An 18,024-nucleotide genomic window follows, 5' to 3' on the forward strand; every position below is an offset into this window, starting at 1 on the left:
TACGGCTAAATGCAGTGCCTTGCATAATGACAGGTTTCAGAGTAGCAGCCGTACTCCTGTTATTTTTGCGGATACACACTAACACGGCTGCTACTCTATAACTTATAAAGGAGACAGTGTCCTAGGTGCCAGTGATTAAAATTGAATGCTATAAAGAATGTCTTAGTTAACAGTGATTAAAACTGAAAATGCCTCTGCAAAAGCAGTAGCAGTGATAGATGGATGTGTAAGCAGAGAGACCTCAACAAACCAAGAACTCCCACAGGAAAAGCTCAGTCACATGCAGACCTCAGGTGCAGTGGTTTACACGAGCAAAAAAAGTGTTGTGATTGTATATCAGAGAGATTCCGAGGTGTGTGATGTAAAAGTTTACAGAGTATTGTCAGGCAGTGAGGTACTAGCCTTTTTGTTACAAATCACTTTCCAAAACTTAATTTTCTGGTTGAAATTTTCCACACTTGGTCTTAACCTGAGAGAGAGAAAAAATTGTTCTTGAAAGATCAAGTAAAACTAGTTCAGCTAATTTTCAAATATGAAGACAGTGGAAAAAATATGCTTTTGCCATTGTGCTATTTATATACCTGAGTATGAAATGAAGCGGGTCTTATAGGCAAACATAGTATGCAATCATGTAAATAAGCACTGTATTGTAATGCATATACTACCCCTGGGGGAATTCTGCACCACTGTGCAATGCAGAATTTGTGCAGAATTAATGTTCTGCACAGAATTTCCTTTCCCCCCACATAACTGGGGCTGCAGAGCTGCTGGCTGCCACTAGGGGACATTGGACCCAGCAGAGACCAGCTCCCTAGCTTGCAAATATAAGACACTGCTGGGAGGAGGGGAAGCTGGAAGGTTCCCAGCAGCTGCATTTCCCAGCATGTCCTGAAGGAAGGTGGCAGTGTGCAGGAAACTCCGTACAAGCCCAGGACTCGGCATCAGGCTGTTTCTCCCTCTGGATCCCTGGGCTCTAAGAGGAAGGGCTGCACGTGTCTGGACTGGGGGGTACCCCACAGCTGAGGTCTGGGGATAGGGGATGTGGCTGTCTGGGCTGGGGCATGCCCCGCACCTGGACTCTGGGGATAGGAGATGTGGGTGTCTGGCCTGGGGATGTGCCCTGTGGCTGGGCTCGGGGGGGGGGGGTGCAGGTGTCGGGCCTGGGGGAGCACCCCATAGCTGGGCTCAGGGAGGGGGCAGAGGGTATGAGTGTCTGGGCTGGGGGGTGCCCTGTGGCTGGGCTTTGGGGGGAAGGGGAGGTTTAATGGACTGTAATGTTAGTAAGACTACTTGCATAAAGGAGTGCTTGTGGGAGTAAAGATTGGCAGGATCTGGCTCTTATTTTACTGGGAATCTTGCATCTTCCAGATAGAAGAGACTAGAGTTTTTCCTCTGACACTTTTTGAAAATAAGAGCTATCTAGAATCTTTTCAATTCCCAAAATGACAGCATTCAGTTTCTCTTTCAGATGGGTTCCTCCACAGCTTTGTCAGGAGCTCTATTTCCTTGTTTAACTTCTCTCAGTGGGAAAGGGGATCATGATGTTCCTGTTTCTATCCCTGCAATGTTTGTTGACTGACTGAGGGCTTGTCTACACTTATAGCGCTTAGTGAAGACGCTGTCTACGTCAACGTATATATTCCACCTCTCAAGTAACTATGTCAACGGCACAAGCCCTCCTGGCTAAGTAGTGCTGTCGACACTACAAGTTTGGTTGGTGTGAACGCGTTGCTAGGGGGGTGGATTTTGCACACCCCGAGTGCCATAGTTATACTAACATCAATTGGTAGTGAAGACCAAGCCTAAATCTGCTGGGACTGGGAAAATACCAGGGAGATAAGTTAGTAAACCTCTTATTATGAACAAAATCCTGATATCATTCAAAGTCCACCATTTTGTACTGAACATAGTTTCTTCAATTACCTTTGTTCAGGCACTGTTCATCAGGAATTTCAGAATATTATAACAGCTGCAAAAAGTAAATGCACTCTCTTGGTTTACCTACTTTCATTTTCTGACTAAACCAAAAAACCAATAGCAGCAACAAACACTGATAAAGGTAAACTTGGGCCCTGATCCAGCAACTGATAGCATGCAGGTAGACTGATGAGCAATTTCAGGATCAGGGTGTTAGGGAGTACTGCGTGTGATGTGGACCTTTGAAAAGGTTTTGACTTGGTTATTCAACATGATAAAATTTCAATGCACTGTTTTTATTCTTTCTCTAGGGTTCTTTGTGCAAGTATTTGAGTCTTCACACCAGTGATTGGGTGAGCTCCTGTCGTTTGGCACATTCGGTAACCAGGGGCCTGGCATACCTTCACACAGAGTTACCTCGAGGAGGTATGGTCAGGAAGGGACATGTTTACACCACAATAACTGGGATGGTACCAGCTAGTAGTTGGGGGCGGGGGGTTGTTGTTTTGTTTTTAATGTTAGTAGCGAAGAGAAAATGTATGGTTTGAGAAATTAATTCATGTGAGCAGATGATGTTTCAAAATACAGACTACACAGAGCTTCCTGTAGTACATTCTGATCTCCTGAGTACTCCAGGACCATGATGTAGATCTGTAGACACTTTTATGAAAATGTGGAATGAGATACTACAGAATCCTATAAACAGGCAAGCAAGAAGCAGAATTGCACAATGCTGCTGTATCATAGCAACAGATTACTAAAGACCTAAAGAATTTAACGTACAGTATGTTAATGAAAGAAAATGGATGAAGTGTTCTGATATGTTGTGCAGTTCAGCTATAGGTCCCTGAAGTAGTGTGTGTGATTTAAAAAAGAGTGGGTATGACGTATATGGAAGGAAAATATTTAAATCTTCTGTTTTATTGTAGTTTTATTTTTCATACTATTTCATTTTTTATTTCAGGACAAAGATCATATCTTTTTGGTGTATAAATGACATCACCTATATACTTTAATGCTTTATTACAGCACTAGATAGGACAACATACTGATATAAGCCTTTTTCTTCTGTGCTTGCATGCTTCATTTAACATTTTGGGAACTAAAGTATCGTGATTACATACTAGACATATTCTGAGATGTGTGATGTAAAAAATTACAGAGTATTGGCAGGCAGTGAGGTATTAGCCTTTTTGTTACAAATAGAAAAGATAAAAAGCTGTGGAAAGATCCGTTCACCAGTAACTAGTAGAATTTGAGAGGGTGCTGAATTTTAGATTAAAAGCAAGGTTACATAAAACTAAGTATTGATATTTGCTAAGACAGTGAAAAATAAAGGAAAATAGCTATCTAAATACTAGGCTGGTGCTACCATACTTGGTATTCGTGTATGCTAGTGAAACTGCAGCCACCACCTTAATTTAATCATTTTTAAATGTACATCCAGGTCTCTCCGTAAGCAGCTATAATTGTGTAAGCCTTCCACCACCATAGAGATAGAGCAATAGACCGATTTGTAAAAGCCAGAAAGGAGCTCGCAGTGTTTAAGAAACTCCTGTGGTTCTATGAACATCAGATCATAACAAAAATCACCTCTATAGTCTTGGCTGTTGTAGTAAACAAGTCTTGATTCAAATAATGGATATAAACTGTTCCACTGTCTAGCAGTAGTAATTTAAGAATTCTTGTTAAGATTATAGTCACAATATTTTATGATAAAAGCATTACCAAGCCTCTGTAATAAACCTTTCCAGAAAGGTTTACATTTAATTTGTTCAGCCATATTATACAATTTATAGTGAAATCTACAAAAATTTGCTAAAAACATCTATACTGCAATTAAAAAACCTCTGGCTGGCCCGTGCCAGCTGACTTGGGCTCGTGGGCCTAAGGCTAAGGGGCTGTTTAATTGCAAGGTAGATGTTCAGGCTTTGGCTGGAGCCCAGGCTCTAGAACCCTACAAGGTGGGAGGGTCCCGGAGTTTGGGCTACAGCCTGATCTGAAACCTCTACACTGCAATTAAATAACTCTTTAGCTCAAGGCCCACGAGTCCAAGCCTGATGGCCCAAGCCACCATGGGTGTCTAACTGCAGTGTAGACTTACCCAATGTGTGTTCAGTTGTCCAACTGGAGTAGTAAATTTAAGAGGAATCTGAGGTTCTCCTGTGGGGCAACTGAGATCCATTTCAGTAGTACTGTAGTGCATTCAAGCATTGGAATAAGTGTGAGACGTATACTGATATAAGTGCCCCCATCTGTCCAATTTCTGCACAGACACCAAGCTAATTATAGTGAATTGCTGGTGCTTTCTTTTAAATGAGGACTCTATGAATATGGTGATCTCATTTGGACTGGCCATTAGATCAGCGACAGTGGATCCATGCTTAAATACACTATAGCTACACTGCCAAAAAATGCTGAACTATCTATTGGAATCAAAAGAAGCTTGTTGACTATTATTAGATCCATGCATCACAATTATATAATAATGACAAAGAGTCCTGTGGCACCTTATTGACTAACAGAAGTATTGGAGCATAAGCTTTCGTGGGTGAATACCCACTTCGTCAGACACATGTAATATAATAATGCATTGCATATAAATAGCAAAATATCATGAACACCTGTCAGTGTTTCAGTAGTTAATAGAGCGTGTTGCAGTGGTCGCTGTAAGCAAGGAAAATTGTTAGTGGCCTTAAAAAAAAAAAAAAAAAAAGTTCTATAAAAAACAAGCAAACACAATTTGGTTCCTCTTTTGCCAGGCAAAAGAGCTACTCAAGTAATAATGAACACTTCCATCTATCCAAATAGACCATTATAAACCTGCAATTTCCCATCGCGACTTGAACAGCCGTAATGTATTGGTGAAGAATGATGGAACATGTGTAATTAGTGATTTTGGATTATCCATGAGATTAACTGGAAATCGACTGGTACGTCCGGGCGAGGAGGACAATGCAGCCATTAGTGAGGTGAGCATGAATTAAGAAAACACAATGATGGGCATTTGTAAATGGTATCTAGCAAGAGAAAAATGAATTTGGAAGCAATCTTGAAATACTTGCTCCTCAAGTCATAGGGTAAATGCAGTGGTTGCACAATTTCTATGAAGGGAAGATATTGAAAAGAGTGGGTTATAGCATTGGGGCGATGTGATTCTTTGGCCCTTTTAATAAAACATTTTAAAACAAATGTAGTGTTTTTGAAAGAGGACATATAGACAGCCCTGGAGTTGGAAGTCCTCTTTCAATAGAATAGGTCTGACAGGTCAGTGGCAGTGCACATTTTCCCACCAAAGCCCCTTGGTCCAAACTTGGAGAGACCACTGCTAGGTCCCAGAGAGTAATTGACTCTCCATACCAATTTAATCCTTTGTCTCTCTGCTGAGATCTGTAAACATAGGTGCAATTGCAATGGGGTTTGTTGTGGTGTGGATACACAGTCTTTAGGTCTTGTATTGAGATTGCCAGTTCATTTCATATAGGCCCCAAACAACCTTCAGATGGTAATAATCTTTTGTCATGACCAACCCTGAACTGGATTTGAAGCAGTGGCATAGAAATAAAGTCTCCATGTCCCACTTCCAGCTTTCTACAAGCCATTTAGACCCTTCCATCATCCCCTGAACATCATTATATGGTCAGATTGTGGAGATTGAGGGGTGATGGCCCATGCAAGGATGTTTAAGAACCTGCTTCTTTCTGTAACTTATAGAAGCATGAATACAGTGGAATCTGAATATAGGAAACTCAATTATAGTGAAGCACTGCTTTAAGTGAAGAAGAGTGAAAGTCCCAGAATGCTTCAGTCCATTTCAGTGGACTTTGAATTCCCTTACAGTGAAGTCTCACTTCTCAATGTGTGTTCAACTGTGTTAATCTAATTCCCTTGGAATTCAGCAATAATAATAATAATATACTATAAATAAATAATGCTTAGTGCTTAGATGTTAATTTTCTAGAAATACAGAACTCAATGCCTAACTGAAGAAAGAAGCAGAGAGAGAATAAGTTACCACTTTTTAAAGGGCAAGCATAAGTGGAACCTAACACTATCCAATGGGTAACGAAGAAGGGCTGGTCTGACCTTGCTACCTATTCCCCAGTGAGAGTAAATATGTGTGGAGATAGACATACGAGTAGGCATACAGTTGTCAATGTTCCCTGAACCTGCAGGAAATAAGGGGAGGCCCTGCCAACATTCCTAGGTGAAGAAGATGAATTATTTTCCCCAGTAGGTCCTCTCCTGTTATCGTAAAATACTCTGCTATAAAGTGAAGTTATTTGTGAAATTATCATTCCTCTATCAAAGGCTTTCCACTGTGTCCTCTTGAATATGAGGACACAATACAAGGGATATAATCATTTATTTTGCATGTATTTGATAAGTACAACAGAAGCAACATAGCGCAGGAAAGGTTTTATTATGACTAGGCTGGTGATAAGAGGCTAGAGTCCAAGGATATACATAATGGAAGTAACTGCTTTTTCTTCTAAATGATAGAAGGAAACACAAGGTAGGGTAAGAATAATAAATAGGATCTATAATAAACTGAGTCAAATGTAGGCTTTACCTTGTGAGTTAAGAGTGCAACTGTTTGTTCCTACAGGTTGGTACAATCCGCTATATGGCTCCTGAAGTGCTAGAAGGAGCAGTGAACTTGAGGGACTGTGAATCTGCTCTGAAACAAGTAGATATGTATGCACTAGGCCTTATCTACTGGGAGATCTTCATGAGATGCACAGACCTCTTCCCGGGTAACTAAAGAATTGACTGAAATAATGAAGTTAATAAAAAATATGGATCAGAAACCAAATTTGTGTTCTAACATTTTAAAAATACAATCCATTAGACTTGTGTTACAGAATAGATTTTTCTTAACTGTTTTTCACCATTATCTCAGTGCCATCTAGTGTTAAGGATTTTATTGGAATTAGTACAGTGTACTCAGTTGTAATACAATGGACATGGATGAAACACATGTCCTTGTTTAGTTCATTTGCCCTGTTAACCATCAGTACATGCAGCCTGTTGAATTGATGTAGCATCCCATGTTTCTCTCAAACAGCCCATTCTAGTGTGCATGGAAAGTTGCGATGGTTCAATGTGGATCTTCACAGCTACTCCTTTAGCATTTCATGCTAAACTCTTTCGATACCAGTATCCCCTGAAAACTCACTCAGTGCCTGTAATATGGTAGAAGGGGAAATGGGCAGGTAAAGTGGAACCCATGGGAATGCAGCCCACAGCCACCCTTGTATTTATTACTGAGGTGCATCCTGTGGATTTAACAGGTGCTGGCATGTAGTATTCCATCTATAGCGGAACAGCTGTACATTGCATGCTGGGACCTATAGTCTGATTGTGCCTCCCTCCCATGTTACATACAATCTGTTTTGTTTCATACAAATTAGATGTGTCCCACAGGTTCCTGGCCAGTTGCCAGTGCACCCATCAATTGGGCAAAGTTTTGAGTGCCTCCCAAGGCAATTCTAAACAATGACTTGTTCATATTTAACTAACTCAACTACATTTTGTTAATTTAAAATTTGTGTTTTAAGGGAAAGGGAAAAAAACGTCATAGGGAGCAACCTCCATGCCACCTCCTCCCATGTAAAAGTTCTTGATTCCCTGTTCTTTTTTTTACAGCTGTGATTTCATTATGGGGTTTTTGTTTGTTTGTTTTTCTTTCCCAACAGGGGAGTCGGTGCCAGAGTACCAGATGGCGTTCCAGACAGAAGTTGGAAACCATCCCACTTTTGAAGATATGCAAGTACTGGTATCTAGGGAGAAGCAACGACCAAAATTCCCAGAAGCTTGGAAAGAGAACAGCCTGGTGAGATAGAAAGTTAAAAAGAAGCATTTGCTTGAGCCAGCTAAGTCATGCTCTCACTTTTCAAAGCCAAATGTTGAATCCATTTTTCTTCTACTTGACATTAATATTTAACGTTCTAGAGCTGCTCCAGGCTGGACTTTTTAAAATACTGAATTCAATTTAAAAGAATTCATTGTTATAAAACAGTTCAGATTAAAACTAGGGGTTTTAAAAGAGAAATACTGTAATTACCACTGGATTTTTAGGTATTATAGGTGCAAAAGTACATTATATTTATTATTAATATTATTATATGCCAAATGCCCAAATTTCCTCAACGTAAACAAGGCAGAAATATCAAGACATTCCATATCTGGAAATTGTATAAACTAAGAATGCCCCAAAATTTTAGCTAGTAAAAATTACATCGTATTTGCTATTGAAGCTAAGCAACATAAGGATTGTAAAGCTGAGTACTTTCTTAAATTATATCTTCTTTTGCCAAGATGTATATATTCTTCAGCATTTGCAGAGCCTACAGCTTTCACTGATCATTTAATAAATATTACCAAATTTTAGAAATATCATGTTGCTTATTAATTTGATATTCATTTGAAAAATTTATATTCTCAAAAAATATAAATAAGGCAGTTTTCTGGTTAGGAGATGAGAAAAATTTCCCAACTTTTGTCTGTTCCACTGAGTCCATACAGCACTGAGAATATCTGTTGCACACTACTCCCTACTTAGTAATTGAGTTAAAATAATCTCTGTAAATTGGGGGTGATCTTTAGGCTGTTTATTAAAGGTAGAAAATGCAAAGTATGATGATTTACATATTTATTTCACAATAAATATAAAAATAGTCAAAGAAGTGAGAGAAATTGTGGGTAAAAAAAATAAATGGACTAAATATTTGGCTTTTAATAAAAGTGATTTTCTAGTTGTATTGTTTCAATGGCTGAAATTTGTCTTCTTGAACCATCAGACACTTTGGTAGTCAACGTGTAACAATCTGCGCCCTGCAGGTGATAGGGAACCTAAGGCCATAGCTGCTCTAGCACGTGTCAGCATGTCTTAACCCATTTCAGATATGGGCACAGTCTACCGGAGTAATGTTATTGCAAGACATTGTGACGTTTTTGAAAAAGTGAAACGACCTAGAAACGGTCGCACAGGTTCATCCATGTTGTTCAAGAAAACCATGTTGTAACTATTCTCACTACAGCACTGATGTTATATTGCTGGTAAATACAGCTTTGGAAGAACCAAGTTTGGCACAGTTGTAGCTAGTCCAGTTCACAATGTTGATTGGACTCTTTGGGTATGTCTGCACTGCAGTAAAATACCTGCGTCTGCCCGTGTCAGCTGACTTAGGCTTGTGAGGCTTGGGCTATGGGGCTATAAAACTGCAGTGTAGCTGTTTGGGTCCAGGCTAGAGGCAGGGCGCTGGGATCTCAGGGTGGGGGAGGGTCCCAGAGCCTGGCCTCCAGGCCCAGCCCGAATGTCTGCATTGCAATTTTATAGCTCCATAGCCTGAGCCCCACAAGCCAAGTCAGCTGACATGGGGCCAGCCACCGGTGTGTTATTGCAGTGCAGACATACCCTATTGATGCTCAGCTTGGGTTGTGTTATTTTACAGATTTGCATTTTAAATGCTAATTATGCTGAACTATAGAACTATTAGGATTATTATAGGGTGGACTGGTAGCCCCTATATTTAGGTGACTACCATTTTTCTTGTGTTGTCACCAAGATTTTGGCAACATTCCAAAATAATAACTGAAAATGTACGTTCTAATCTAAGGCTGGGCCTATGCTGCTTACAAAATAATCATCAGTAGCAGTGCACACACTTCAGTAGGAGCACTAGGAACAGACAACATCTCTCGGAGGGGTGGGGGAGAGAGCTGGTCTAGGCTTTTTCTAGTAATTTCCCCCACGTCCTCCAGACCTAAAACATGGTCCCACTGGCCCATTTCCCCACTCTAGGGGCACCAGTTGGGGAAAGAGCTCTCCCTACCTCCTGGGAGGAATGGGAAGAGAGGGCTGGGCTCCTCTTGACCACTCCTTAGACCGCTGGGGACATATGCTGGGTCCATCTTTACCACCCCACCCCATGGGAATAACTGCCTTGTGTTCTGCGCAAAAGTTTCAGGGTTCAAATCCCACCAATGATGCATGATATGTGACAGTTACAGTTGCACATAATGCATTTTTTGGCAGATTTACTATTTGCAGAATTTTTTTTGCTGAACTCGAATTATGATACAATCTCTAATTAGATGATCACGTTCTATTTTTTCCATAGGGCCCCGTCTCATTTGGTGCACTGGATGGTGCTCTGGGGAATAATCAGGGTGGTGTAGTGAATGAAACAGTCTGTAGATTCCCTGCTTCATTTGCTCTAGAAGTGGAAGGTGTGTTAATGGCTCAGCAAGGGAAATACAGGAAGAAAGAGGATGGTCTTGTGGTTAAAGCAGGTGACTGTCACAGGAGAGCTCAGGTCTATCTCTGCCACTGTTTTTGTGCATGACACTGAACATGAAATTTAGATTAAAATTTTCAAAAACACGTAAATCCCATTTTCAAAAGAGGCTCTGAAGTACTGAGGTCAGTTTTGAAAATGGGTCCTAGGCTCCTAAAAAACACAGGCTCTTTTGAAAATTTAAGCCTTAAGTCAAAATGTTAGCAGGTAGCCATTAAGGTTGTTCTCATTTCCTCTGTGCCCCACTTATGACCCTGGGGAAGTAGAAGTGTGGAGCACTTGTAACTGCGGCTGTGCATGCTGCACACCTCTATGTGTGGAGCATGGCAGCATGGTCTGGAGGAATGTTCAGAGTCTCACGTGCCTCTGCCATTGACCCATGGAATTGCCTCAGGAAAGTCTCTCTCTGCATTTCGCCATCTGTAAAATGGGGATAACAACACTTTCTTCTCTCTCAGTGAAGAGAAATTCATTAATGTTTGTGAGGTACTCCGATCCTATAATGATGAGCAGTCTGGAAGAGACCAGGAGGAAATAAGTACTCTTGCATTAATTGTGTGTCCAGCAAAATAAAGCAGGGACTGTCAATTGAATGATGAGGATAAAAACGATGGTATTCCTGAGTACTATGCATATACTGAATGAGGCAGGGCCTCAATTGAAAAAAAAAGTATGTGATCATGTAATTAAAGACTATCATAATCCATATGCACCAGAGCCAGAAGGAAGGTTGCACAGGCAACCATAATTCTGGCATTTCTTGACTTTTGAATGCTTGACCATGGTTTTTTTTTTTAATGTAATATATTATAAAGGGTATTAGGATTATAGCATCATGTAAATGCTCACTCTCTTGTGTAAACTAACTTTAAATGAACAGATTTGTGCATTTTTACCTTCATTCTCTCATTAAAATGTACACCAGCTTATGGCTAAAAGTCAGTATTTCACTTTATTCAGATCACTATAAATCATAAGAAAGTAGATTAAAAACACAACATAAAAAGGAGAATAATTTTACACAAAGTTTCTCTTACAGGCTGTGAGGTCCCTTAAAGAGACAATCGAAGATTGTTGGGACCAAGATGCTGAAGCTCGACTGACAGCCCAGTGTGCTGAAGAGAGGATGGCTGAACTCATGATGATTTGGGAGAGGAACAAATCAGTCAGCCCAACAGTCAATCCTATGTCTACTGCCATGCAGAATGAGCGGTAAGAAGTGAAGTAGTCTGGTGTTAGTCAGGTGTCCTCAGTACACAGATAACCCTGGGAGTGAGATTAGAATGTTAACAGTAGCTGAGTATTCTTGGGAACTGGCATATTTATATGAACATGTGTGAGCTAGTGTGTATATGGACTTTGCCTAGTTTTGTGTCGATTTTTCACTAACTTACTGTGTGAATTCACAACTAACTGATTCCTTGTAGCTTTGGGTCCCCAAATTCCCACAAATTCAATACACCTATGATGTACACAACTGTATTTTGGAGAGAGAAGATCAGACTTTCTGACTGAGTTATATAGCTACCTGAAAAATAGCCTTGTACTTTCACAGTCAAGATAAAGAAGTGATTATGAAGTATCTGCAGGAACTCTTGCTAAATGATTCATAACGTTTCTGTTTAAAATGTTTCTGCTAAAAGCTTTGTGTGTTCACTGCCAGCTGAGAGACATGAGTTCAGGAAATCATTCAGATTTCCAGTCCTGTATTTTTCAAGTAAGGAACCACAAGGTCAGCATTGACTTTATAATTCTTCTGATCTGCAGAGAGAGACACTACGTATTTCCCTTTTCTGACTGTAAATGATCCGAAGGGAAGGAGAGTCAGCTGAGTTGATATTAATGCTTCGTGTATACTAGAGATCTTGTTTGGGGATACTCTTGATATCCAGGACAGTGTGTCTTGGCATATTAAACTTGTGTTTAAAATTATGTATCATGGATTTTTATCATAATTTGCGACTCCATGATTTTTCCTGTTTCATTTCCTCCATCCTCTCTGCAGGGCTCTCTTCACCTCCCTCACCCCAAGACCTCTTCACTGCACTTAGAGTGGAGCCTCAGCAGTGAAGTGGGCAATCATCAAATGGGATGACAAAATTCCTTACTTTTGGCTTTAAAAACAATTAAGAGGCTTTGTTACATAAATAACATCCATGATAAAACCTGCTGCCCTACTAGTTCAATTTCATGGCAGCCAGAATTTTTCATGGAAGCTATAGTGTGTTATCAGAACTCCTTAAGTGGTTGGTCTTCGGATTATACATGAAGGGAAAAATAGAGACCTTCAATGGTGAGAGGCGGTTTGTTTATATATATATATATAAAGTCTTAATGTCAGACTTTTTCTTTTCTTTTTTTTTAAAGCAACCTGTCACATCACAGGCGTGTGCCAAAAATCAGGCCATATCCAGATTACTCTTCTTCCTCTTATATTGAAGACTCAATCCACCACACTGACAGTATAGTGAAGAACATTTCTTCTGAGCATTCAGTGTCCACTACACCATTGACTTCAGGGGAGAAAAACAGAAACTCCATTAACTATGAACGACAGCAAGCACAGGCTCGCATCCCTAGCCCTGAGACTAGTGTCACCAGTTTGTCCACCAACACAACTACCACCAACACGACTGGCCTCACTCCTAGCACTGGCATGACTACCATATCTGAGATGCCTTACTCAGATGAAACAAACCTACATGCTACAAATGTCATGCAGCCTGTTGGACCAACTCCTGTTTGTCTGCAGCTAACAGAGGAGGATTTAGAAACCAACAAGCTGGATCCAAAAGAAGTAGATAAGAACCTAAAGGAGAGCTCTGATGAGAATCTGATGGAGCATTCCCTTAAACAGTTCAGTGGACCAGATCCACTCAGCAGCACCAGCTCCAGCTTGCTTTACCCACTGATCAAACTTGCAGCAGAGGTGACAGGACAGCAGGACTTCACACAAGCTGGGAATGGTCAAGCATGTTTGATTCCAGATGTCCCATCTACTCAGGTCTATCCTCTACCCAAGCAGCAGAACCTTCCGAAGAGGCCTACTAGTCTACCTTTAAACACCAAAAATTCAACAAAGGAGCCACGACTGAAATTTGGTGGCAAGCACAAATCAAACTTGAAGCAAGTGGAAACTGGAGTTGCCAAGATGAACACTATCAATGCTGCAGAACCTCATGTGGTAACAGTTACCATGAATGGAGTGGCTGGGAGGAGCCAAAGCATAAACTCGCATGGTGTAACAACCCAATATGCCAATGGTGCAGTGCCATCTGGCCAGACAACCAGTTCAGTGGCACACAGGGCCCAGGAAATGCTGCAGAATCAGTTCAGTGGCGAGGACAGTCGGCTGAATATTAACTCAAGCCCCGATGAGCATGAACCCTTACTGAGACGGGAGCAGCAAGTTGGCCAAGATGAAGGTGTTTTGGATCGTCTAGTGGACAGGAGAGAGCGACCGCTGGATAATGGCCGAACAAACGCCAATAACAACAACAGTAATCCATGTCCAATGCAAGACGTTACTACACTTGGCACCCAGAGAATGACAACATATCCTGGGCAGACCCAGACTAGAAGAGCACAGAGGCCTAATTCACTAGATCTATCGGCCACAAATACTTTGGACAGCAGTAGCTTGCAGTGTAAGTGTTGACAGGACTCGAAAAATTTCCCAAACATTTTCTTACCTGAGAATTAAACATATCTGCCTGGATGAAAAATACCTGTATTGTCTCAAAGTCCAAATAGCCAACCCCCCCAAATTGCATGCATATTTAATTTCTATTGGTGTAATTTCACTCCTCCCATTAAGTTAAATTTGTAGCCCCTGGCCTGAAAATATATCAGTTCTTTCTCCCTCCCCCACCTCTGGAATAAATTGGTTCCCTTTCTAATCAATTCTGCTTTCACTCTCCAAATCCAATCACTTCTACACCTCTTCCTCTTTGCAGAGCTTCTCTGCTACTGCTGTCCCAGTTCCTCTCCTGGGTATACTGGAGACCCTAAGCCTCCTGTCCAATATTTCAGGGTTGTTAAAATAAATGATTACAATAACTAGTTACATATTCCATTATTTTTAAATGACTGGTTGTACTATATTATTATTAGCTTTTCAGAATAAGTACATCTGATTTTATTGTGGTAAGTAACAATTACAGTTATATAAGTTACTTTTCTTGAAATATTCCAATCCTGTGAGCTGATGTCTTGGTACCCAATATTGGTATGCAGCTCTCACGTATGATTAGCATTAGATACCAGGGCTGAGACCTGGAAGATCAGTATGTCCCATTAGGGGGTTCAGACTAGATAGAAAAACTACAGACAACTCCAAACTTTTGTCTGAATCCCAGTGTAATAGTAAATATTTCATCAACATAGTGTGTGTGTGCGAGAAATTAATCAACGGTAGTATAAAGCAACATATTTTTAGATATAAACAATTTTAATAGACTGTAGAATAACTGTAATCACCCTTTGGGCTTCAACAGCAAAGGACACAAGAAGCCACAATGGGCTTTTTGTCTTTTCCCTGCAAGGCAAAAGTAATGAAAGGTTACAGCTAAGCTCTCCATTAGTTATAGCCTCCATTAGTTAGTCCCTGTTCTGTTCAGTTTCAAAGGGACTATTGGAAAGGCCTGTTTATCTTTCTTTGGGAATTTTTTTCCCCCCCAAAATACCCTGTGTTCTTGGAAGGAGCCAAGGTAACTGTGATTGGAAGGCTGTGAATGTGCTTAGGCAGACAGAGAATATAATATTAGCAAAGTTATTTGGATGGGGGGGGGGGGGGGGGGCTTTCCCAGCAGAAACTGAGGAGACACACATGTTTAAGTTAGCAATGTAAAACACACTGATATTTTTTGGAAAGGAAAAGTGCAAACCAGCAACAGAGCACTCATTAAATACAGTTGAATGTTCACTGGTGGAATGTTTTTCTAGCTTCAGTTTGTTCTAATTTAGTAAAATTAATTAAGTTAGGTTTGTGGGGTTTTTTTATTGTAGTACTTTTCTCTTACCTCATCCTTTTACAGGTTAAATAAAGAAGATGTAGGGTTTTTTTGGTTTTGTTTACAGTCAAATCTTAGTTGCTGATATTTAAACACAGAAAAGGTGACAAGCAGCTGTCTTAAAGGTTTCACCATCCTCGACTCAAGTCCTGGTTCAGGAAAATCAGAGAATAGAACAGGGGTAGGCAACCTATGGCTGATTTTCAGTGGCACTCACACTGTCCAGGTCTTGGCCACCGGTCCAGAGGGCTCTGCATTTTAATTTAATTTTAAATTAAGCTTCTTAAACAAAACCTTAGTTACTTTACATACAACAATAGTTTAGTTATATATTATAGACTTATAGAAAGAGACCTTCTAAAAACATTAAAATATGTTACTGGCATGCGAAACCTTAAATTAGAGTGAATAAATGAAGACTCAGCACACCACTTCTGAAAGGTTATTGACCCCTGGAATAGAACATTTGGCCTCAAAATGAAAAGCTAGGTTTTGTCTGTGATCATGTATGTAAGAACCTATTTCCAGGTAGAATGGAATTTAAAAGGTAAATGATGTAATGATACCATTTAAAAACTCAGCATTTACTGCCCTGTAATATTGCAGTAGTGCTTTATCTCCCATTCCAAGTATAGAAAAATAGCATGGTTACAAAAGTAATGTAACATTAATGTAAATGCTGAGGGCTAGATTCTATTCTCTTACACCAGTGTATACGTAGGGTAACTGAAGTGACTCCACTGGAGTTACTACAGATTTACACTGTAATAATGGAGAGCAGAATCTGGCCCTTTGTTTTAATGGCACCCACTGTGCATAAATACTAGTCACCTCTCCTGTCACTATTGCTAGTTTTGACAGGATTTGTTTTTTTCAGCCTAAACGTACATGTAACCACCTTGAACTCTCAAGCATGCTCTTCTTGTAACATTTTATTTTCTACTTTTATTTTCAGTAGGTGACTCATCACAAGATGGCAAACCGGGCTCAGGAGAAAAGATCAAGAAACGTGTGAAAACTCCATATTCACTTAAGCGGTGGCGCCCTTCAACATGGGTCATCTCCACCGAACCACTGGACTGCGAGGTCAACAACAATGGCAGTGAGAGGGCAGTCCACTCTAAATCCAACACTGCTGTTTACCTTGCAGACGGAGGTGCTGCCACAACAATGGTGTCTAAGGATGCAGGAGTGAACTGCCTGTGAAATATTTTAAAAGCCGACGAAATGACATTTTTGCATTATTTGAAACAAACACGCAGAAGACATTTTAAAAAACTGCTTTCTCCTCCTGTCAGCACCCCCTGCCAAGAACTCGCTTTAAATAGATTTCAGCTATGCAGAAATTTTTTAGCTTATGCTTCCATATTTTTTGTTTCATTTTTTGAACGTTTTTGCACTTTTATTTAGTATCGCTAAAGTTAAGTCTGTCTGGTTTTGACCACAGAATTATATATATGTGTATCAAAAATGTGGTCTCAAAATATTTTTTTAAAAAAAATAACAAAAAAATGTATTGCTGATAATCAGTTTGGACCAGTTCCTAAAGGTCACTAAAAACATAAGCAGACTATAAGACAGGTTTGACTGCAGTGGTGTCTTGTATTCATGTTTTGATTTCTGTGCACAAGTTAATTAGTATGTTTCTATGTTACAGAGTGTATTATCTTTTGAACGCCCTACTTTTCTTGTGTTATGTTGAAATGTGCAATAGTCTATAGTTCACAGTATGCTTTATTGGAAAGTGTGTTTATAAAACTGCCACACATTCTCCCCCTCTTTGTGAGTATTTGTTAATTTTTTTCCTGACAGGTTGGCAGTCGGTCATTAATGACAGTGAACTTTGCACACCATAGCCAGCTTGAAGCAGCTGCCTATATCTATCATTGAGCTCTAAGATTATAATGGAAAATGCATGAATTTTCCCCACCTTGAAAGGACTTTTAAAAGGAACAAACAAAATATGATTTCAGCTGCCTTTCTTTTCAACCTTCCATATCTTAATCAGTTTCCTTCATAGGAGACATGACACTGGAAGGGGAAGCTCGAAGCAAGACAGTGTTGAACAAAATGTGAGGAAACAAAGTAAGTCTGCCATTTTTCCATTTGATTTTTGCTGCAGTTTCACAGTTTGTATTTATGAACATTTTTTATTGATTGCTATTAATGTGTATTTATCAGAAATCCTAATGAACTGTCCTACTAAGATCTTGAATATAAGTAGGTTGCATTTTGTTACTTACAAGAGAAAAAAGCCTGACTTATGATTGACACAAAAGAGTCATGTGATGAGCAGCTAAGCATCTATTAAATACCTCCACAGAGGTAAATATTGAGGTCTGGAGCCATGTCCATCAAATTGCATGTGCAAGTATGTTTATCCTAATTGGCGGCAGCTGAGTTAAGTGAAAACTAGTTTTCTTAGAGTTTTGTATAAACCTCTTAATTCATCTGGCTATTAGAATTTTAAACATACACTTTTTAAAGTTATGGCCATACGGGAGAGATTTCAATTTTTTATGGTGAAAACACTCAGAATGTATGTAACACTACATACATTGACTTCATGTATTGTGACCATTAATCCCTTGAGGTGAGTGACCACAACTTCTTCCCAGGGTAATAGAACTTGTTGTCTATTTAAAAAGAAGTAATTACTTCCTTACTGGCCATTGCACCCACATGAGGCCTTTGTCTCAAGAGTGATTATTTACCCTGCTGAAATAAATTTAATAAGAAGTAATTAGCTAAAAAATTGAAGTATCTAGCGTGGTGTGGCATTGAGCAAAGCT

The 18,024-nt window shown here is 39.9% G+C and overlaps 1 protein-coding gene across 1 annotated transcript in view; it reads left to right on the plus strand.

Annotated features, from left to right (window-relative positions):
• Nucleotides 1–16,944, plus strand: part of BMPR2 (bone morphogenetic protein receptor type 2) — a 174,736-nt gene extending 157,792 nt beyond the window's left edge. The window contains exons 7-13 of the mRNA XM_065413053.1: nucleotides 2,229–2,343; nucleotides 4,729–4,889; nucleotides 6,527–6,674; nucleotides 7,617–7,753; nucleotides 11,260–11,432; nucleotides 12,588–13,867; nucleotides 16,188–16,944. Coding sequence (XP_065269125.1) covers nucleotides 2,229–2,343; nucleotides 4,729–4,889; nucleotides 6,527–6,674; nucleotides 7,617–7,753; nucleotides 11,260–11,432; nucleotides 12,588–13,867; nucleotides 16,188–16,438 — 2,265 coding nt within the window. The 3' untranslated portion in view covers nucleotides 16,439–16,944. The remainder of the gene's footprint in view (nucleotides 1–2,228; nucleotides 2,344–4,728; nucleotides 4,890–6,526; nucleotides 6,675–7,616; nucleotides 7,754–11,259; nucleotides 11,433–12,587; nucleotides 13,868–16,187) is intronic.
• The last annotated feature ends 1,080 nt before the right edge of the window (nucleotides 16,945–18,024 follow it).

This window comes from Emys orbicularis, chromosome 11 (genome assembly GCF_028017835.1).
Source record: "Emys orbicularis isolate rEmyOrb1 chromosome 11, rEmyOrb1.hap1, whole genome shotgun sequence".
NCBI lineage: Eukaryota > Metazoa > Chordata > Testudines > Emydidae > Emys > Emys orbicularis.